Source organism: Erpetoichthys calabaricus, chromosome 13 (assembly GCF_900747795.2).
Source record: "Erpetoichthys calabaricus chromosome 13, fErpCal1.3, whole genome shotgun sequence".
In the NCBI taxonomy this organism is placed as follows: Eukaryota; Metazoa; Chordata; class Cladistia; order Polypteriformes; family Polypteridae; genus Erpetoichthys; species Erpetoichthys calabaricus.
In genome coordinates this window covers 140,891,441-140,914,346 of record NC_041406.2, presented here as the reverse complement: position 1 = coordinate 140,914,346, position 22,906 = coordinate 140,891,441, and the positions used below count along the sequence as shown (strand labels likewise).

At 45.4% G+C, this 22,906-nt stretch overlaps 1 protein-coding gene across 1 annotated transcript in view; it reads right to left on the bottom strand.

The window, feature by feature from the left end:
- The window catches only part of ext1b (exostosin glycosyltransferase 1b), a 183,636-nt gene that overhangs the window by 16,561 nt on the left and 144,169 nt on the right, over nt 1–22,906 (bottom strand). The window contains exons 5-8 of the mRNA XM_028817549.2: nt 20,957–21,089; nt 16,581–16,699; nt 7,413–7,508; nt 4,347–4,436 (exon numbers count right to left, since the gene is read on the bottom strand). Coding sequence (XP_028673382.2) covers nt 4,347–4,436; nt 7,413–7,508; nt 16,581–16,699; nt 20,957–21,089 — 438 coding nt within the window. The remainder of the gene's footprint in view (nt 1–4,346; nt 4,437–7,412; nt 7,509–16,580; nt 16,700–20,956; nt 21,090–22,906) is intronic.

Below are 22,906 nucleotides of genomic sequence, written 5' to 3'. Positions count from 1 at the left end.
TATATATATATACAGTGGGTACGGAAAGTATTCAGACCCCCTTCAATTTTTCACTCTTTGTTATATTGCAGCCATTTGCTAAAATCATTTTAATTATTTTTTCCCTCATTAATGTACACACAGCACCCCATATTGACAGACAAAAAAAATTTTTTGAAATTGTTGCAGATTTATTAAAAAAGAAAAACTGAGATATCACATGGTCCTAAGTATTCAGACCCTTTGCTCAGTATTTAGTAGAAGCCCCCTTTTGAGCTAATACAGCCATGAGTCTTCTTGGGAAAGATGCAACAAGTTTTTCACACCTGGATTTGGGGATCCTCTGCCATTCCTCCTTGCAGATCCTCTCCAGTTCCGTCAGGTTGGATGGTAAACGTTGGTGGACAGCAAATGAAAATCATGAGGTCAAAGGAACTGCCTGAAGAGCTCAGAGACAGAATTGTGGCAAGGCACAGATCTGGCCAAGGTTACAAAAAAATTTCTGCTGCACTTAAGGTTCCCAAGAGCACAGTGGCCTCCATAATCCTTAAATGGAAGACGTTTGGGACGACCAGAACCTTTCCTAGAGCTGGCCGTCCGGCCAAGCTGAGCTACCGGGGGAGAAGATCCTCGGTGAGAGAGGTAAAGAAGAACCCAAAGATCACTTTGGCTGAGCTCCAGAGATGCAGTCAGGAGATGGGAGAAAGTTGTAGAAATTCAACCATCACTGCAGCCCTCCACCAGTCAGGGCTTTATTGCAGAGTGGCCTGTCGGAAGCCTCTCCTGAGTGCAAGACACATGACAGCCCGCATGGAGTTTGCTGAGATGGTGAGAAATAAGATTCTCTGGTCTGATGAGACCAAGATAGAACTTTTTGGCCTTAATTCTAAGCGGTATGTGTGGAGACAACCAGGCACTGCTCATCACTTGTCCAATACAGTCCCCACAGTGAAGCATGGTGGTGGCAGCATCATGCTGTGGGGGTGTTTTTCAGCTGCAGGGACAGGACGACTGGTTGCAATCGAGGGAAAGATGAATGCGGCCAAGTACAGGGATATCCTGGACAAAAACCTCCAGAGTGCTAAGGACCTCAGACTGGGCCGAAGGTTTACCTTCCAACAAGACAATGACCCTAAGCACACAGCTAAAATAACGAAGGAGTGGCTTCACAACAACTCTGTGACTGTTCTTGAATGGCCCAGCCAGAGCCCTGACTTAAACCTAATTGAGCATCTCTGGAGAGACCTAAAAATGGCTGTCCACCAACGTTTACCATCCAACCTGACAGAACTGGAGAGGATCTGCAAGGAGGAATGGCAGAGGATCCCCAAATCCAGGTGTGAAAAACTTGTTGCATCTTTCCCAAGAAGACTCATGGCTGTATTAGCTCAAAAGGGTGCTTCTACTAAATACTGAGCAAAGGGTCTGAATACTTAGGACCATGTGATATTTCAGTTTTTCGTTTTTAATAAAACTGAAACAATTTCAAAAATTCTTTTTTTTTGTCTGTCAATATGGGGTGCTGTGTGTACATTAATAAGGGAAAAAATTAATTTAAATGATTTTAGCAAATGGCTGCAATATGACAAAGAGTGAAAAATCGAAGGGGGTCTGAATACTTTCCGTACCCACTGTATATATATATATATATATATATATATATATATATATATATATACACATACATATATATATATTATACACATACACACACACTGTTGAAGGTAAGTAACAATAAAAATTTGATACATTTTGTCCTACGTGTACCCACAGCGCCTTTCCTTGGTATCCCGGGTTGTCTGAACCCCTCTTGACTGGCGCGCCCTCAGTCGAGTGTTTCCCTCCCATAAGGCCTGCTTCTCTCACACTGTCATTTTGTGGCGCTTTGCTTGCCTCCTATTTGCTTTTATACTTCCTGTCCTCAAAGGCGACTCTCAGCATGCACCCTACACCCTTTACTCCTCCCTCATGTGTGTTATACACTCGTATTTTGTTCTGCAATTGTGTCCCCAAAGCCAAACTGACCAATTGGATTGCTCAGAGGGATTGAAAACACACAGCCCTTATATAGTAGATGCATATACATACATACACACACACACACACACGTGCTGAGAGAGGACATGCAGGTGATGGTGTAACAGAACAAGATGACGAGGACAGAAAGATATGGAAGAAGATGATGTGCTGTGGCGACCCTAACAGGAGCAGCTGAAAGAAGAAGAAGATATATACATACACATTCAGTATATACATACATAGATATATATTTATTTATACACAGGGTGTTCATAAAGTCCGTGTGCAGTTTAAAATAGTTGTAACTTTGTAAGTATATGTTATAGAAAGAATCTGTAAAAACAGGATAGGAACACTTACATTTTTATTGTTCTTGTTCATTTTCCACATGTCCACCATCATTACTAATACACAGGGTAATACAATTCTGTAGTTCTCAGAAAACATTTTCAAGCTGATTTTCAGTGATACCAGAAATCACATCAGTTATCCTCGCTCACAAGTCTTCTAAAGATTGAGGTTTGGTTGAATACACATTCATTTTCACATGTCTCAATAGAAAGAAATCCAATGGAGTCAAATCTGGCGAACATTGAGGGTAAGAAAAGGGTCCACCTCTTCCAATCTATTTGTTAGGGAATTTCTCAAGTAGAAACTGTCTAACATGCAAAGCAAAGTGACAAGGAGCGCCATCTTGTTGAAACGCTGTGCTCTCTATCAGTCCTAATTGTTCGAGTTAATGAATAAAGTCATTTTGCCGCATTTCCAAATCGCTATCATCATTAACAACACGCCCTTCAAAAAAAGAATGGCCCTATGACTTGATTTTTTCCTAAAGCACACCACGCATTAACTTTGGGAGAATCTCTTTCATGGTCAACAGACTCCTGTGGGGTTTCAGTTCCCCAAATACGGCAAAAATAAAACTTCTAATGACACAAAAAAAAAAAAAAAAAAACTAGACACACCAAGCTTTGTAATCCTTTTTACGAATTCTATCACATATACTTACAAACTATTTTAAACTGCACACGGACTTTATGGACACCCTGTGTGTGTGTGTGTATTATATATATTGTATTATATATATATATATATATATATATATATATATATATATATATATATATACACACACACTAGCTGTGTAAGCCCGTGCTGTTTCTGGCACTTCAATCAGTCAATGGCATCAGCTGTGCATTAGCAGCTCCTCGTCGGTTTTCTTTTGCCGATGTGCTCGCCTCCTCGCTCCATCTTTTATATGAAGATGTTCTATATAAATAAATGTTGTCTATCAGCGGCTAAGCGAGTTTCTCTTTTCTCTGCGATTTCACTTTGGCGACTGAGTTGCTTTCTTTGAGCTTCACACTGCAGCCTCGCACTTCTGGACAGACAGACTTCCACGCGTAGACGTTTATATATAAGATATGTATTTATCGTATATACACAGTGTATATAGCCAGACAGACACATTATATATTGTGTACATGCACAACGCATTCATTTTTGGACACCTATACTCACATTCTGAAAGGGACCAAGTTTGAATTTTGAGATCTCAATGCATTTACAAACTCCAGACATCCCTGAACACAATTTGGCCGTTTTCACAACGACTGCTCATGTGTGTGTCTGGACGCGAGTGAAAAACAAATCGCTCAATCTGCACAAAACGCAGCCCCAGATGTTATCGCTGTGAAGCGCCTGAAGCCATTTGACGTCCAGCACAAATCGCCGCTGTAACTGCTGCTGTGCTGAGATAACTACAAGTAGCAGAGTTGTACAGCAAAAGGGAAAGGCACCATAGCACCGTCAAATGTGAGGCGGCACCGAACACAACCTGACCAACCCTGGAGTGACGCACGCCAGGGCGCAGACCCACTTGAGGCAGATACCCGCTGTGGAAGGTGCCAGAAGAATATCGAGGTGTGAACAGAGGAGCTACAGTGGATTACAGCGTTGCACTCGCTCATAAAAACGGGCTCAATAGCAAGTCTGTCTCATTCAGTCACGTCATGTATTTACGAGCTCCAGTTCACCAGGTATGCCTTACCGTCCCCTTTTCCGTTTTCATCGGACACGCCAGCCTTTACATTCATTTTTCTTTGTGCTTTTTGTCGTCTTTCTGCGTCAGACATTTCGGCCCTGTTTTGGACAGCACGGCGCACAGGCGTAGGCCATGTGGTTTACTATCTTTGTCCCGGCCACCTGTCTTTGTTCACAGGACATTCCTGCCTTCTTGTGGACACCGCCAGACAACATTACACCTGAGCGGGAGCACAGACGCTGGACGTCTTCTCACTTTATACATATGTACAGGTATATATAAGTGCTAATCCAGAACTGACCTCAGTGGTGGACAGCACCGTGTCTTCATCAAGGCTTAGTATGGCGTCAGTCACTATGGTGTCATACGGCTGGAAGCGACTGCTCATCACCTGTAAGAAAGAACAGAGAGACGGGTGCCATTACATCAGGGCAGGAAAAGCACAAAGGCTGGCAACGTCCTCACAGGTAGCCATGATGGGTGAATTTCATTTAAAGGTGGCTGTCAGCCTTCAGTCCACTCGATTTAGGGAGATGAAGCCCATTCTGGCAGTACAACATGCAAAGGCAGCCAGTACAGTGACACTGTGGGTCCAGCTCTCTGCGCACGGCCGACGCTATAAAGTTGACGGTGCCCTGCCCTGGGAGGACACTGCTGATAAAACTATGCGCCATGCTGCGTGGCCAGTTGAGACACAACATTAAGGCCAGCGAGCAATGGGACCATCCAGCGGAGGCTGCCTGCCAGGGTTTTATAGCAACATCCACTACCAGGCTGCTGAGGGACCTGGGAATCCTACACCAAAATATTAAGGAAACATCAGGGCCTGCAGGACACCCACCCACCCAGCTGTAGGTTAGCTCAGCTTAGTCTGGATCTGTGCCCACTGTGCCCCGGTCCTGACTTGGCACTAGTGTAGCACTGCCTCAGGTATGCCACTCTGCTCCATGCAATTGAACCAAAAAGCCACTCAGTGTGGCAAACAGAGAGTTTCTGCAACTGAGCTGAACGACAAAGGAGCCGAAGCCTGGGGAGGGTGGTGGGCTGAGGGTGTTTGGGGGACATGGGCCTCTGTAGAGCTAAAGGGAAAAAATCAATAATAATAATAATAATAATAATAATAATAATTCATTACATTTATACAGGGCTTTTCTCAGGACTCAAAGAATGACATGTCCTGACAATCAGGGCGGGGTCAAGGGGGGGTGGAGCCTTATCCTGGCAGCAGCGAGCCATTCCATTGCAGGACCCACTTGGGCAGACCTCCACTCTGGGCCAATCAGTTCGACTCGCACTTTAGGGGATACCGGAGGGAAAACCCAATAAGAACACGAGGGGTGGGACATGCCAAGTGTACACAGGCAACACCCCCATAACGGCCTGTGCAGAATCTGCACACACAGTCCTACAGGTACAGCAATGCTAAACTCTGCACCGCTGTGCCTCCCCAAAAATCAGTAATCAATATATTAGCAATACTTCAGGGGGCCCACCTGACACGCAGAGCATGACGTGAGCTAATAAAATAAAAACTTCAGAAGATCAAGGAGACCACGGGAAGTCCTACCGGATACAGAACAGCTGAAGGTGCAGCACTCCGGGTCTCCCTGCAGGCGCTAAACGCTTCACGGAGCAGAAAACTTCACAATTTCACTTCTTAACTGCATTAATTCCGTTTCTTCCACATGCAGCATGCAAAGTGTCTTGAGCGCTGAGGGGTCCCGTGCCCCGTGGCGAAAAACGTGCCTCATGCTGGAGATAAACACTCCAGATGTCTGCCATGCTGCTTTACACTGAAGTCTCATAACGTCTCCCTTTCTGACTCACCTATGGGATCATATGGTGGCGCAGTGGGTGCTGCTGCGGAGGCATTGTGGATGTGGTGCCCTGTGTGGAGTCTGCATGTTCTCCCCATGCCTGTCTGGGGTCCCCAGTGCCATGTGGCTCAGTTTAACCACCAACTGTAAACTGGCCCTCTGTGAGCAGTGACTGTGGGTGCCCAAGTAGGCCCCTGTCTCGTGCCTTGCAACTGATGCTGCCAGAGAAATTGACCCTACCATGGATTGAATGGCTTTGACTGGCCGACTCTAGCAGACTACAACGGATGAATTTACCCAATCGCGCCCCCCATTAATCCATCCATGTTTTCATCTGATTCCCATAACTTGGATCCTGAGCCTGTCCATATTTTGGACCCTGGATGTGATGCCTCTGGTACTGAAGGGCACATGCCAGTGTGGTGGAGCTCCTAAATGTGTGTCCAAAGTTGAGTGTGATGAATGAGTGAAGGGCCTTGGCAGGCTTTGCTCAGCCATCAGGGTTAGTCCTGCCTTGGGGAATTTACAAAATGAATGTGACGTGCTTGTCTGTGCCCTCATGAGGAGATGGCGGATTGAGGTTTGAGTGGCAACCACCATGCTGCAGGTGGATACAACGAAACCTGAAAATGTGGCTGGATGGCATTGCGCCTGAATCCAGGGTGACCCTAGAAGAGTGACCAGGCTGGTACCTCAACCCAGAATGAATGTGGCGTGAGGCCTTGGTGGTAACTGCTATGCTGCCATAATGGTACCATGAAAACATCATAACATTACCATCCACCCCTTTTCCTGTTTGTGGGTCGCAGAAAAGACTTGAACCCAGGACACTGGAATCAGGAGGCAGCAGCACTGACTGCAGTACTGCAAAATAGTAAATACTTATACATGTCCACCTAAATAAAATATGGTGTGTGTGTCCGTCCAGTTGCTATTACCCTGTCATTCCAACCGATGGCGCATCACAAACATTTGCAGTAATGCATTTTGTTACAACAAATGTTTGGGATGCGCCATCTGTTGGAATGACCAATACAATTCCTTTTATTACTACGTGTATTACAATATCCATTCCAACAGACGGTGCACCACAAATATTAACCATGACAGTCTGCATTGATACCCTTAGACTTCCACCTGTCTTAGATGGGTAGCACATGCACTATTGAAATACTTCAAGATGATAAACTGTGGAAAATGCAGGGAAGCAGACCCCCGGCATACGTCAGTGACACAAAACTGACACCCACAGCGCCTTCTCACAAACCCAGTGATGGATATGAAGTATTTTATACCACCAGCATTTTTATAAAATTGATTTTCAGGGACCTTCTACAGTTTTGAGTTTCAAACCCTCCAGGACCCCCTACGTCTCTCACTCTGTGCTCTTTAAATACCACAGACCACTTGGGCACAACATCAAGAAGTGTACGCAATTCAAAGATAATAAATACTGAAACATTTATATAGCACCTACACTTAGTCCTTCCTCAAAGTTGGTCACATTGGCAGGCGCCACGATCAACATCAGACACACAGTGGACACTAACCTTGTTCTCTCCTTCGATGACCACAACAGGAACAGGCGTGGCTGGCCAGCGGTGTTTAGCCGGCAGAGGCTTGTCGCAGTTCCACAAGACGATGATCTGGAAAGAAACACAAAGACTGATTACATGAAGCCACCAGACCGGCTCTGCCCCTTATGTGCCAGTGACAGGTGGCATGCTGGTACAGTGGTTAGCGCCACAGACACTGGATTCCAATCCTGGCTTGATTACTATCTGTGTGGAGTTTCCATGTTCTCCCATGTTTGGGTGGGTTTATTCAGCCCCTCTGAGTGACACCTGGGGTGAGTGGATGGATCTTTTTTATTATTATGCCCTTCTATTTATATATTATAGTGCCTTTCATATCTAATTTATATAGTCTATCTCGTTTAATACAGAGCCTGCCACATATCTCTAATGGTGTGCCCATCAATTCTCTAGTTGTATAAAATATCTTTCATATCTACAATATCATCCTGCCTTTAATATCTCACATCTACTCATTAACGTGCTGTTCCGTCTATTAGGGCTCTCATATCTAATTTTGTATACTTTCACATCTAGCTTTATATGGTGTCATTCACACCTATCAGAGTTTTAAATGCATCAGTTCTGATGTGTGACATCACCTCTATGTATTCTATGACTTTCATGTCTATGTATCTAACCCTGCCAACTATGCTAAAACATCTATCTATATAGTGCCTTTCATATCTCTCTAATCCTGCCAACTACACTAAAACATCAATCTATATAGTGCCTTTCATATCTCTCTAATCCTGCCAACTACACTAAAACATCAATCTATATAGTGCCTTTTATATCATCTAATCCTGCTAACTATGCTAAAACATCTATCTATATAATGCCTTTCATATCTATGTATCTAATCCTGCCAACTACGCTAAAACATCTATCTATCTCTATAGTGGCTTTCATATCTAACCCTGCCAACTATGCTAAAACATCTATCTATATAGTGCCTTTCATATCCCTCTAATCCTGCCAACTATGCTAAAATATCTGTTTACTATATAATCCTGCCAACTACACTAAAACATCAAAATATATAGTGCCCATATCCCTTTAATCCTGCCAACTATGCTAAAACATCTGTTTATCCATCTATACAGTGCCTTTCATACCTAATCCTGCCAACTATGCTAAAACATCTATCTATCTATATAGTGCCTTTCATATCCCTTTAATCCTGCCAACTATGCTAAAACATCTGTTTATCCATCTATATAGTGCCTTTCATATCTAATTCTGCCAACTATGCTAAAACATCTATCTATATAGTGCCTTTCATATCATCTAATCCTGCTATGCTAAAATATCTATATAGTGCCTTTCAGATCATCTAATTCTGCTATGCTAAAACATTTGTCTCTCTATCTATATAGTGCCTTTCATATCTATGTATGTAATCCTGCCAACTACGCTAACACATCTGTCTGTCTATCTATATAGTGCCTTTCATATCTATCTGTCTATCTATCCACTGCACAGCTGGATGGTGTGGATCATGAAAGGCATCATAAAAATAATGAAAGCAGATCTCAGGCGAGTGGTTTCTGCTCCACACACTTGAATGTTCTTTGAGTTGCTGGTGTCCCAGTGATCTGTGCTCTCCGATATGCAACACGTTATCTGCCCTGTAAACAATTTACACAAGAATTCTGTGTGGGGTAAACTAAAGCAGACCAGAGGATGTGCCTCATTTTGAGAAACTCCAACCCCGCTGTCTGTGTTCGACGACTCTGCTTATATCTTCGATGCCAAAGCACTCGAGATGATCGCTACTCCCAACAGAAATGGCAGGTTTCCACAGAGTCGGAGCCTCGGCGTTCATCGTGGCCTTGACAGGAGCGCTCGCCCATCCACGCGTCACGTCATCATTCAAGTCTGTGTCTGAGGACGGGGAGCAGCCCGGCATGGCTAACAGATGTCAGTTGGTGTTTTCGAGCAGCGCTAACAAGGAGGCTGAGAATGAGCCGACTGCTTTGTCCAAATCCTCTGCATTGCTGCTTTTGCGTAAGAGAATCGGCCCACGGGCCTCAGTGATTCTGCTGGTGTCGCATTACAATTTGTGCTCCGTACCGTTTGTTTGTTAAACATGTCAGATAACAACCCAAATAAGAACAACCACCACAGCGCTGAAATGACAGCCTGGCCTTCCTTCTCAATTATCCATCTGTTTCGTGATCCTCTAATTACACTGGGGGTCAGGCCTTTACAGTGGAATTTCTACACAAGCTGGCCAAGTGAAAAGCCTGAGAAGCCTCTTGTGACCTCAGCTGCAGTCCTTAACAAAGCCACCAGGGGGAGCCACAACTATTAACCTCCTTAGTGTGAACGAGCCAGAAACGAAAAAATGTTCACCATAAATCAACATAAACAGAGTCAGTAAGTCAGCCAGGTGTCCTTCATGTGACATGTTTCGAGACGGTCACCAACGTCACAATCTCCTGGTAGAGTACAAGTGTGTTGCTTTGCGCAATTTTCTTAAATTACAGTGTTAATGTTTGGGATTTGCCATCTGTTAAAATGCATTGCGTTTGTCATTCTTTCACTAAAAATGATTGACACACCATCTGTTGGAAAGACAAATGCAATGCATTTTATTAGTACATGCACTACAAAATATATCCAAGGTAGGTGTGCTACCCATTTAAGATGGGCTGAAATGTAAGTAATCAACGTAGACCTCACCATAAATGGTTACAGTGCACCTTGTAATCCATATGTCTGTTATATGACACTTAGTTTAGGAATTTGCAAAAGCAGCGTTAATGTTTGTGATATGCCATCTGTTGGAATGACATGGATTTAACTACCAGACAGACAGACAGACGCTTATCCTCAAGTAGTCTAGCGGTGCTGCCCATCTAAGATGGGTTTAAATCTCAGTAATTGATGTTGACCACAGTGTTACATCTGCACTGCACCATCTATTGGAATATATTTAGTAATGCTAGTAGTAATAAAAAGCACTGCATTCATCTTTTCCAACAGATGGCCCATCACAAACAATTGCATTAAAATGCATTAGTAAAAATGTTTGTGATACGCCATCTGTTTGGATGACAAATGGAATGCTTAGGCCTCCACTTCATGCCATTTGGTATGAGATTCTAAAAAGCAGTGTAAATGTTTGTGATGCACCATGTGTTGGAATGACAAATGCAATGCATTTTATTACTACAGATGTTACTGATGTGCCATCTTTTGAAATGATAGATGCAGTGCATATGTGTCTCTGATCTAAACCATTTGGTATGGGATTTGCAAAAGCAGTGATAATGTTTGTGATGCGCCATCTGTTGGAAAGATAAATGCAATGCTTAGGCCTCTGCTGCATGCCATTTGGTAGGAGATTCTTAAAAAGCAGTGGTAATATTGGTGATGTGCCATCTTTTGGAATGACAAATGCAACGCAAATGTCTGTTCTATGCCATTTGATATGGGATTCATAAAAGCAGTGCTAATGTTTGTGATGCGCCATCTGTTGGAATGACAAATGCAATGCAAATGTCTCTCTTCTATGCCATTTGATATGGGATTCATAAAACCAGTGCTAATGTTTGTGATGTGCCATCTGTTGGAATGACAAATGCAATGCAAATGTCTGTTCTATGCCATTTGATATGGGATTCATAAAAGCAGTGCTAATGTTTGTGATGTGCCATCTGTTGGAATGACAAATGCAATGCAAATGTCTCTCTTCTATGCCATTTGATATGGGATTCATAAAAGCAGTGCTAATGTTTGTGAAGCGCCATCTGTTGGAATGAAAAATGCAATGCAATGCAAATGTCTCTGTTCAATGCCTTTTGACATGTGATTCATAAAAGCAGTGTCAATGTTTGGGATGCGTCATCTGTTGGAATGACAGACACAGCAACTAGATGGTGACACAGATGCATTCATTTTTATGCACTTCTCCCAGTTCAGATCAATAAATAAATCTCTTGTCCGGCTGTCGGCCAGACATGATGTGATCATCATCAGCTGAAGTTCCTGACCTGTACAACTGTTGCCACACGATTGGCTAATCAGATACTGTAACTGCATGAATAAGCAGGTGTTCCTATTAATAGGTTTAAATTATGCATATGCAGTGTGCACATATCTACAGTAGCTAACACAGCCAACCACACGGTCAAGGTCATGAAGAACTACCCTGAGCAAAAAGAAGAACAAGGAGTTCTGTAACTGATGGGATGGCCATCACTGAGCCCTGATCTCCTCACCACGGAGGCCAAAGTGCGTACATTTTATAAATGTTTTAATATTTGAGAGGTTTTCATTATTTCTGAAAGCAGCTTCACTTTCAAGATTCTTATATTTGTTTTAAACATGTGGCTAAGACCCAATTGGCGTAGTAAGAGGGATTCATTTATAAAGCCTGGATAGGTGAGGTGGCTGAAGTGCTCAAATGAGAACACAATCAATACGTTTGCCTGGAGAAACAGCCACGGCCGGCACAGCCGGTTTGACTTCTGCTGCAAGTTGGAACTCGTTTTTGTTTTTCACTTACGAGCACAAAAACAAGGAGCACGGGTGGGGGGGGGGGGCCGCGTGGAGGTGCGTGTTGACGTAGGCCACTTGTGAGGTGAAGGGCTTCATCTGGTGACGCTCCATTGCTTGAAATCTGTGACACAATTGCATTTTTTTTTGTTGTTGAAGCCACGACCTAAATATTTAATCAGAATTCATCACCTCCTAATTAAAAACAAAAAAACAAACGGTCGTCACAGCATAGAGAAAGGGACACCAGGTGACGCAGATCAGGCCGGCCAATGACAGGGAGCTGACCAATCAAAAAGGAAGGTCTGGAATGAGGTGTTAGGGAGGCCCAATCATCTCCTCCACGTTCACCTGCTCCAGGAGATGTTGCCACGGTCAGGTCAGCATGCCAGACTTAGAGAGGGGGGGTCTCTGCATGCTACCGTGGCGGACTTTTCCAGCCTGTTCACAGTGTGGGTCACTGACCTCCTGTACAATGAAGAACTCCTGGTGGATTCTACAAGGTCCTTGATGAGACTACGTGCGTCTCCAGAAGCATCTCTTGTGACACAGACCCTCAATGTGGGGTGCCAGTGACGCACTACTCGTCGTAGGGCCTTTCGGTCAGTGAGAGGACAACTGCCATACCACACCGAGATGCAGTTTGGAAAGGATACACTTGACTGTGCAGCGGCAGAAGATGGAAAGGATCAGAGTGCTCAGTTGGGCTTTCTTAGGGTCTCCTCAACAAGAGCCCACTCTTCTCAAGTACAGAGGTGTGGAGAGCCCAAGAGAAGACCCTCGGAGATGTGAACTCCTGGGAACTCGAATCTGGAGATGCGCTCAGTCCCATGGATAGAGATGGGAGAGGGGTGGCAGCAGCTCTTTGATTTCCTCAAGCTGACGATGAGCTCTTTGGTCTTCCTAATGTTGAGGGTCAGGCTGTTGTTGGTGGTCCCTGTCTCTAAGCTCTGGACCTCCTCCACTGCTGCAGACAAGACCTGTAAGTGTGGCGTCACCTTCACACTTGATAACGGTGTTGGAACCATCGTAACAGAACAGGGGATAAGGTAGAGGACTCGGCATGCAACCTGGTGGGACGCCGGTGTTCAGGATTAATAGTGAAAGAAGGGTGGTCCTCTAGCCTATCAGCCGGGGGTCTGTTCGATAGGAAGTCACAAATCCAGTTGCACACACCCCTATCTGTCAAAACAGAACATTTTATGGGGTGGTACATTTACTTTTAATCACAAGACTGCTGGACCAAAACCACCAGAGGTTTTAATCAAACTGCCTTATGACACTGGACTGAACGGCTGGTCCTCGTCACAATCGCCATCATGCTCCTTCATCCCTAACAAAAGCCTGCAATCGAGGCAGAAGATCAGAGCATCGGACGGCAAAATCCTTCCACCACATCTTGAGGCTTTTGGTGAAACTTTCGCTCAATGGGCGCCAACTCGTTTAGTCAAATTTAACCCAATGGTCTTCACCGGGAGCGTGGAGTCGGAGATGGAAATTTAAATTTTACTACAGTGTGTTCAAATGCCCTATTTCACTTTGTACCGATTCGATAAAACTCGTTTTTTGGTAGAAGGTTTTTTTTTAGTATTATTTGATAAATAATTACGTCACAAACGGCATCGCGACAGCCTTCAGACCCCAACTTGAACAGGTTAGGCTTGACGATGGCAGTGAAGGAACGTCTCGTGAGTTATGTGCTTGTACTCAACACAGTCGCTGGTACCACAAATGAACGAGTCGAAGCTGAAGATTTGCATGCCGACTCCACTGCCTCGTCGGTTTGCCAGAATTTACAGTTTCAAGTCGCATGCAGAAAATTAACTGCTGTGAAAATGTGACAAGCTAGAAACCAGTGGGGGCTCCAAGGATACGGAAAATCAAAAAAAACAAAAACGGAGGCCAGAAATTCCAGATGTCACCAAAAAAAAAGTCACCAAAACTGAGCAGCAAAGGGGGCTGCAGACAAAGCGTCCATTGGGGGGGGGTGGTATCTTCTTCACTCGCCATCCCTGAAATTTGTTTCCACCGAGGCACTCAAAGTGTTTACGCTAAGTGCAGTCGCTTCACCCAAACACGGGCTCATTTGGGTCTCAAATGCGCAGCTCGATGGTAAACGGTGGTCTTTCAAGTAAATTGTTTTATCCTTTTAAGAGTAATTACACACACTTGTCACCGTTTTATTTTACACAAATGAAGACGGCTCCTTTTGATTATTTTTTTGTACTGGTAAACTGGAGTAAGAAAGGCTGTTTGTCATTGACTGTCATTAAGTTACCTTTACGCTTACAGGGCAATAAATATATAAAATAAAATGGGGGGGGGTGGGGGTTACTGACACGGTTACAACTGGAATAGGACACCAAAAAAAAAAAAAAAAGTGTAATAAATAATAAAAGAAGCAAATTGAGCGCTCAACATCTTCAGATGTACGCCTCTTGGAATATTCAGGCTTGAAGCTCTTCAGCTGCTCCTCTGGCCTTCTCTTCCATAAAATGCAAATTGGCTACAGATGTCTTCAAAATTACAATTTCTCACTCATGCAGTTCAAAAATCTCCAGAAGGCCCTGCAGGTTTGTTTGTGTGTCGTTGATTCAACCACTTCAGCGTAGGCCAGCTGCTGGGTCCTAAAGCCCACCGCTGCTGAGGGTCCTCAATCTGCGGCCTGTTCTCCCAAGTCCAAGGGTGTCGGCTGCAGGTTTCCATTCAGCCACTCTCTGCGGCTAGCGGTGTACCGCGTGAAGACCAACGTCAGTCTGTCCTTACCAAGCCCCTCTGCTCATTTTAAAGTATCGGCCTGGGCCTACTGGACCAGTTACCTCCAGCGTGTCACCTCTGGCTCGCCGTATTCTCAGACTGTAAAGGCTCAGCCTTCTGTGGTTTGTCCTCACATCACCCCCTGTAATCAGCGGAGCTGCCCCTCGTCTGGCACTGCACTGTCCGTCTGTAACGCTGACACCAAAACCAAACGCAGAACCCAAGGTGAGGCATCACAAATGCGTTATTCTACAGTACCACTTAAAGGTCAGGGGTCACCCAGAAACGGTCACCTTCTTCTTTATTCCGTAGCAGGTTTACTCTGAAGACCATGCACTGCTGTGGGAGCCGCCAGGGGTCTTTTTTCATCAAATATACCATTAAATTGATTTAAAAATATAGCCAAGGCATTACAAGTGCGTGTATAATGGGCATTAGTGCTTGAAATGATGGATTTGTCACTTATTATTCACATAGGACTACAAAGCCTCCCGTTTCGGCGGCCGTGCCCTAATGGCCAACTCCCTCAGCTTGTCCTTAACTCACTATGTGCTCTGCTCTGGTTATTAGAGAAACCTTTCTGACTGCACTACCACCGCTGACACCTGTCATTCTGTTCACTTGGGTGGCAAGGTCCTGGCATCCCTAAAGTTCAGTAGCCCTGGGTTCAAAAATGGCCAAAACAAAACATTCTCAAAAAAAAAAAAACCAAACACCATGCCAGCCTGTTGCTGTTTTGCAGAACGGAGAGAGAGACTCCACGTGACGGTCTTCATACACAGGCGTCCATTACTGTCCTGAGAGAACCAGAGAGAGAGAGAAACACACACAAAGAAAAAGGCCCAGAGGCACAAAAAGGACGAGACCATCCGAGTGTGTGGAGTGAGAAACAAATGTCTGACGAGACCTCGGTTAGCTTCTTCGCTAAATACACACCAAAAAACGGTGTCATCTGCAGAGGATTCTGGGATGCTGGCCTTAGTAGAAGAGGTTCAGAGAAACTGGCAAACAACAAGAAAAGGTGAAAATGGACAACCCGAAAGCAGACATTGGACAGAAGATGGCTGGGAAAGTGTGTTGGGCTCAGAATCCCGGAGTCAGCCTTTCTCGTTTGCTGGGATTTGGTGTCTGTTGAGTGAAGATGACAACTGAGGACCTGTAAGATGGGATTCAGCAGACCCCATTACTCCGTGGTGCAGTCCTGATGCTCTCGTACCCTCTGACCGGTCGGTCTGTGGCTACGCAGCAAGCTGTGATGCCCGGCTGTCTCGCTCTCATGGGCAGCATTCCGTTTTTCAGTGGGTGCTACAGCAGCTCTTCTGTGGGATCAGCCTTCACTCTTCATGCACATCGGCGAGGCCATCGATCCAAGTGTGACAGTGCAGCGGGGTCCCCATGCTCAACCACACAGGACCACTTCAGAGCCACAGATTTACCCAGAATGCTAATTTTTTGCGTTGTGGAAAACAAACCCATACGTGGCATCTGAGAATGTGCCAAGTCCATGGAGACCCAGAACGGACATGTGGTTATTTTTCCACAGGCATATCTACTGTGTATGAAAAAAATCAACCACATCACAACCTACAATCTTATACTTTGGAAATCAAAAATGAAGAGTTAACCATGAAAGCCTTCCTGGGCCTCGGAGACGGGCGAGTCCACTACTGGTCACTCATGGCAGTCTGCAGGACTCATTATTACGACAGATAGCATTGAATATAAATTATTATGAATGCTGTGACCAGAGTGGGCTCACAAGGCGAGTCAGGGGTGAGCGCTGACCCCCCTAAGCCACCTTGCCGGCTACGCGTCTCCATCCCTACGCCATTTCATAAATACCCCAGACACACAGATGTGCCACGGCATGTTGCAGCCTACCTGTGCGCAGTACTGAGACTTGGAGACGGCCACCAGGAGCTTGAGGATGGGCTGGGATTGGGATATCAATGGAGTCACGGCGTGGATCACGGCAGTGAACCTGGAGGAAGGTTTGACTCCTAAAAACAAAACACAAACCAAAAGGAAGAAATTAGAGGAGTGAGCAGCACAAGTTGTTGGACTCCATGTGCCTTTTCTAGACACTCGGGGGGGGACATCACGGGAGGAGGACAAAACCTTTACACACACACACACATCTCCCGTCTTAGCGTATCGCTAGGGTCTTCTGACAGTTACTGTACACGAAAAACAAAGGCAAGTCAATTAAGAAGGTCATAGTGCAACCTGACGGCGTCACCCCCACCCAATCCCCCCCACACCATCAACAACCCAATCCCCCCCAATGAGAACCAAAGCAAAAGCGGTACCTAGGTAACCAGTAGGAAACAAACTACTACACACCCCCTGGGAGGCACATAAAGAGTGCCAGGCAAACCGAGGTGGCAAAGGGCATCGGTAGAGACTCCGATTAAAAACAATAAAATGATATCCGAGGGGTGGGATGAAGTCTGTGAGGTGTTTGTAGTGTGAATCGATAATTCAGAGAGCAAAAGCGAACATTCCAGAACAAGTCGTGCCAGGAAAGTCCCCAATGACGGCGACTGCGACACATTAGTGACAGACTAGACGTGAATGTTGTGGTGTCAGCCTTCTAGAAAATTCTTCACCCCCAGAAAGCCTTCCGATTCCTCGAGTTGGCGTTTTTGTCAATCACACACACACACACACACACACAAGCCTTGTGGCTCTAACCGATGCACATCTGAATGGCCGACTTATGCGAGCGCATGCTTGGCTTAAGATCACAAAGTGCTTTAATGTGCAAATAAGACAAATCTGTGCTTGCATTTGGGTCAAAGACAGCTGGGGTCCATCTTGCACATGCAAACCGACTTCCTCTCTCCGATCCTCTTGGCTGGCACAGTCATTTGTGAAATCTTTTTAAACCCCCTTTTTTTTTTTTGGCAGGACAGGAAATCAGCGTAATGTTAAGTGTGTGTATAGAAGTGTAAAGAGCCTGCATGACATACGCAGAAGGGGAGCCGTCCTCCTCGGAACATGGCATCTCTACGAGGAGTCCTTTGATGTGACCAAGAAGAAGAGAAGTGCATCACTGCAGTGCTTTTCCGATTGGGTGTATGATAATTCGGAGAATTAAGTTGAACTGATGGATCCTTCAACTTGTTATGCTACGGTCCTCCCAAGTGCGACATACGCCTTGAAATGGGGGTGAGAGCAAGGCGCACATTGAGCGGGCGTATCACGACGTATCACCACTGACGAAAGCCGTCGGATGAGTGAAATCTGATTGGCTCCTCCACGGAGTGGAGCTCTGCCCTGAAATGCTCTGCTGAAAAGGCTCCGCCCACTGGGTTTCTAAACAAGCCGCCCCCAGTTTCCTCTAGTCCGTGCACTGTAAAGGTTTGGGGGTGCTGGGTTCCATTTCTGCTCATGTATTAGATAAAGACATAAAAAAAATTGGAAAGACGGGGAGAAAGAAAAAAAAAACTGAACACTTGGAGAAAACAGAAAGCAAAAATGGTGGTTTATGAGCTCAATAGCATAAGGTAACTGAAGCCTAATGATTGTCACCAGCATGGTGACACACACAAAGATCATGCAGGACATGTTAAGATGGAGCTCTCAGCCAGCTGGCATATTTGTCGTTTAACATCAGAACAGGCGGATCATTAAACCCCAGTGTGCCTACAAAAATGTCCCCGCATTGGGGGCCACAGGGGACAAGGAACACCAGAAAAAAGTCGCGTCACACCTCACTGTGTCACCTCTGCAAACCCACTTGGGGTGATTGGCGAGTTGTTTGTGTCAGTTGAACAAGCTGCTCATTTGTGGCCTGAGGTTTTTTCCACGACTGCTGCTTCTCAAAGTCAAGGGGGTCATCCTTCTAGAGCAGCCTTCTGTTAGGGGACCACTTACCCACAATATGTCCCCCCATCTCTTCTATTAGATTCCGCTTTGCCCTCTACTGCCATTTTCCTGTTTCTGTGCCTCTGATTCCTCGGTAGTGTAGGACCCACCAACCCCTACCTAGTGGTATTGCACTTCTGAAGTGATATGATGACGTGTCTTAGTCTCTTGTGCAACACTTGAGGTGCTGGCCTTTATTCTGAAGAAGCCCCCTTTGCCTGTCATCCCAGTCTGAAGCAGATGCCCCACCACTGTAGTTTTGTCACTTTCATTTCTGAGCAAGCTTGGGTTTCCAACCAGAAATTCCACTTTTTCCCACACACACCGAATCCACTATTTTAAGGCCTTCCATTCCAGGAAATCAGCAAAGCCACCCACCTCCCTCCCCACCCCCACACACGTCAAGCCGGTGTCACCGCACATGGTGACGAGGCAAAGGATTTCAAGTGGCACCTGACAGCCGATACAACTTTTTACACCTGTACACGACTTCAGAGAACAAGAACGCTTCCCACGATTATCAGGGCTGTCAGTCAGGAGCCCGGCTGTCATCAAGTCAAATCAAAAATACCTACAGAGCCCGTAAGAACTACGGCATGAAAACCGCGCTGCCACACAAGGGTGGAATTTTGTGAAACTAACGCTGTCAAATGAGAGAGGGGATCAAACCAGACGGATTAGAGGAGGATCTGACGCCTGACAGGAAGACTTGTCCCTGAGTACGCCTCGCCGCTGTCACCCAGACACTCATTTCATTATCTGGGAGGGACCATCAATATGGAGGAAATCAATCGGGGGGTTCGGGGATGGGGGGAATATCAAGACAAGACAAAAACGAGCCGGACCACCGTTAAAGGGCCTGTGGAGGGGTCTCAGGTCTGAGATTCAAGAACTTTAGGAGAAATAAAGGCGGCAAAATAGGGCAGGAATGGGAGAGACACAAATATGAACAGAATGGCAAGTCGTTACAACGGGCACCCCATCAGTGACATACAGACGAAGAGTGAAAAGGCGCTATATAATACACAAAAGGGCAATGAGTCACTGACAAGACAGATACGGGACCACACTTGATAGAGAGACTGACAGATAGATGGGAAAGGCACTATACAGTATGATAAGAGAGATAGATAGGAAAGGCAATATATAGTTAAATATATAGATGGAAAGGTAGGTAAGGTGCTTTATGATAGGCAGACAGATATGAAAAGTAATATAGGCCTATAGATAAATATATAAATAGATGGATAGAAAGGAAAGACACTTTACGATAGGGAGACATATGAAAGGCAATATATAGTTAAATATACATATATAGATGGGTAAGGCACTATACTGTACAGTATGGGTGCAATATAATAGATGTACAGGTAGATATGAAAGGTTCTGTAAAGCAGGTAAGTAAATAAACAAGACAGACAGACTGAGTCACTACACTCAACAGAGAGATAGTAAGGACACAATAGACACAAAGGTGAAAGGAACACAATAAGAGACTGACAGATGGATATGAAAGGCACTATATTTGATACATAGACAGATGAAAGGTGCAATAGATAAGGAGTTGTATAAGAGGTAAGTAAAGAGACTGATAGACAAGGCGCTATATCGCTAAAAAGTTAAATATAAGCCACCATATAATGCATAGATAGGAATGAAATGAGTGCAGTAATAGATAAATAAAAATGAAAGGCACTATATGACCGATGGGCACAGTAGATAACAGGTGAACACACAGACAGACAGGAAAGACAAGACACTCAGTTGACATGAAATGTGCCACACGTGCTAGACAGAGAGATCAGCGCCCTACGTCATAGCCAGCTGGACGATACTCGGACCCCTGAAGAATATCCGTTCTTTTACTATAATTAGATGATCAAAGTGCCTCAACAATACAACATGAACATTAAGAATTCAACTGAAATAACAAACCACATGACGGCAGCTCCGCCTGTGCCCCCTCCGGTGGTGTCCTCTGGCACCCCCAACTGTCCTGAGCTGCTCACTACAGTCTCCTGAGCTCTTTGCTAGCCGTCGTCATTTTTACGCAAGGCCGCTTTGCTTTGCTCGGCTATGGCAAATTAAGCAAATGAAGGTGGAGGAAAAGTTAATAGAAAACAGCTTGGAAAGACAATCCAATCTGGAAGTGGTCTCATAGACAGACCCTTATTGCCTAAACCTGATTTAGCAGGTTTTTTGATGTCTGGAGATCGTTTTTTATTTTACCTTGTAGTAATTTAACTTTTCCGGCACCACCTTTCACGAAAACGGACATCAAAGGCCGGCCCGTTTCTTAATTAGCATGGAGAGCACACACTAGCATTGCATCTGGAATATTTCCTATCCCCCTGAATACCCCAAGGCGAGACCCCCCCAATGCTTACCAAGAGCAGCAAAGTAGAAGGGGAAGTCTCCCAGGTAGGCGGAATACTGTGGCAGGACAAACAGGCCTCCTGGATGGCGGTTCCAAATCAGGCTGTTGCGTGATATGTGCTTAAAGATTCGGTCCTGGATGATCTGTGAAAAGACAACAACAAAGTCAAGATGTCACCTGGGAGACGCCAGTACGTGCATCTTCACCATGACGAGCGGGGAGAGCCCACTAAGGCGCAGTCTCTACTGGAGGACACTGGGGCTGCTTCCTCAGCCCCTCACCAATGCCAAGGCATATTTTAGCAACAGTCGCACTACACGGCCAAAGGTCTTCAATAATAATTGAACATCAAATTGCCCGTTGCTGTTAGAAAACACACTTTGAGGAGGACAAATGAAATAAGAGCCACTAAGCGGGGCCAGCCTGCGTGTTACGGTGATTATTCATCCCCCGGGTCGGCTCCCATCGTGTTGTCACAGAAGCATGCGATGGTAATCTTACAGAGGCATTCAAGACGCAATTACAAAGACAGGAGGAGCTCACAACTCTACCCTGGTTACCGATTAAACGTTATTTAGAGCATACAGCCAGGTTGATTAGCACATTGTACAGAGGGGTACACTGACGTCCCCCCTCATGTATGCTTCCAACGAAATTCAACTCAACCTGGCTACAGGAATACTGTTGGGGGTCTTTAACTTCTTGTGTTGACAACTGATGTAACATAACATGACATCTCTGAACCTGTACAATCCCCTTCAGGATCACCGGGGACTGTCCTGGTGGCACTGGGCCCAAAGGACAAACCAACCCCGGACACGACAGCAGCTCAGCAAAGATAATAAAAGAGAAAATGGCAGGTGATACATAAAAGCTGGCGCAGGAATGTGAATGTGTTAAGGATTAAGGGGGAGGCCATCTGTTCACACTTGTTTTCCCCTAAGCACCGTCACAGGTTCAGGTCCGTGACCAGGTGGGGTAACCAGGGAACATCCAAATTGTTCCACTATGTACTGTGAAGGCTCTTTGAATAAGCATAAGGGGGATGAGCACAGACCACAAGGTGACTCCACAAGCAGACATCCAACTGCACACTGGATGCGCCAACGCATGACTAACACGGGGACAACTGTGATGGAGGCCACAAAAGGAAGGCTGTCTATTCTGAGTACATCAGAGAAGTGCGTACCACAATGACTGGATGATCTTAGGGAATTAAACAGCACAGACAGCAGCCGGGTGACCTTTAATCCCATCATCACCCCCCACAGACAACAGAATGAGGGCTGGCAAAGGGGCACAGAATCACAGCCGGGATCGTTCTGCGTGGAGCTGGCACACATGCCTGGCGTCCATGTGCACGTTTATCAGGGTACTTGGATGTTTTCCTCTCAAAGACGTGTGTCAGACTACCTGGGGGTCTAATGAATTTGGGATAGGCACTGGGACCATGTGATTCTGACCTGGCCCCAGTAATACTTTTGGGATCTTTTACTTCCTGCGTTTAGAGTTGAGACAACACAACATATTTCTGAACTTGTTTAATCCCATTCAGGATCACCAGGGCCTGTACTGGTGGCACTGGGCACAAAGGACAGACCAACTTCAGACAGGACAGCAGCCCATCACGGATGTCAAAATGTGGCAGTGGAATGACAGAAGATGTATAAAAGTGAGCAGAGGAATGTGAATGAGGATCAGGTGGGAGGCAATCTGTTCACGCTTTCTTTTCGTAAGCACAGCCACACATTCAGACCCATGTTCTTGGGGTGGTCAGGGTACATCTGAATTTCTCCACCATTTACCATGAAGGCTCTTTGCCATTGCAAAAAGGGGGAACTCGGGCTAATAGGAGACCAGCACAGGCCGCACAACGATTCTGCAAGAAGACGTCCAGCCGCACACTGCATGTGCAATGGCGAACACTGAGGACGGCTGTAATGGAGTCCTGGAAAAGAAG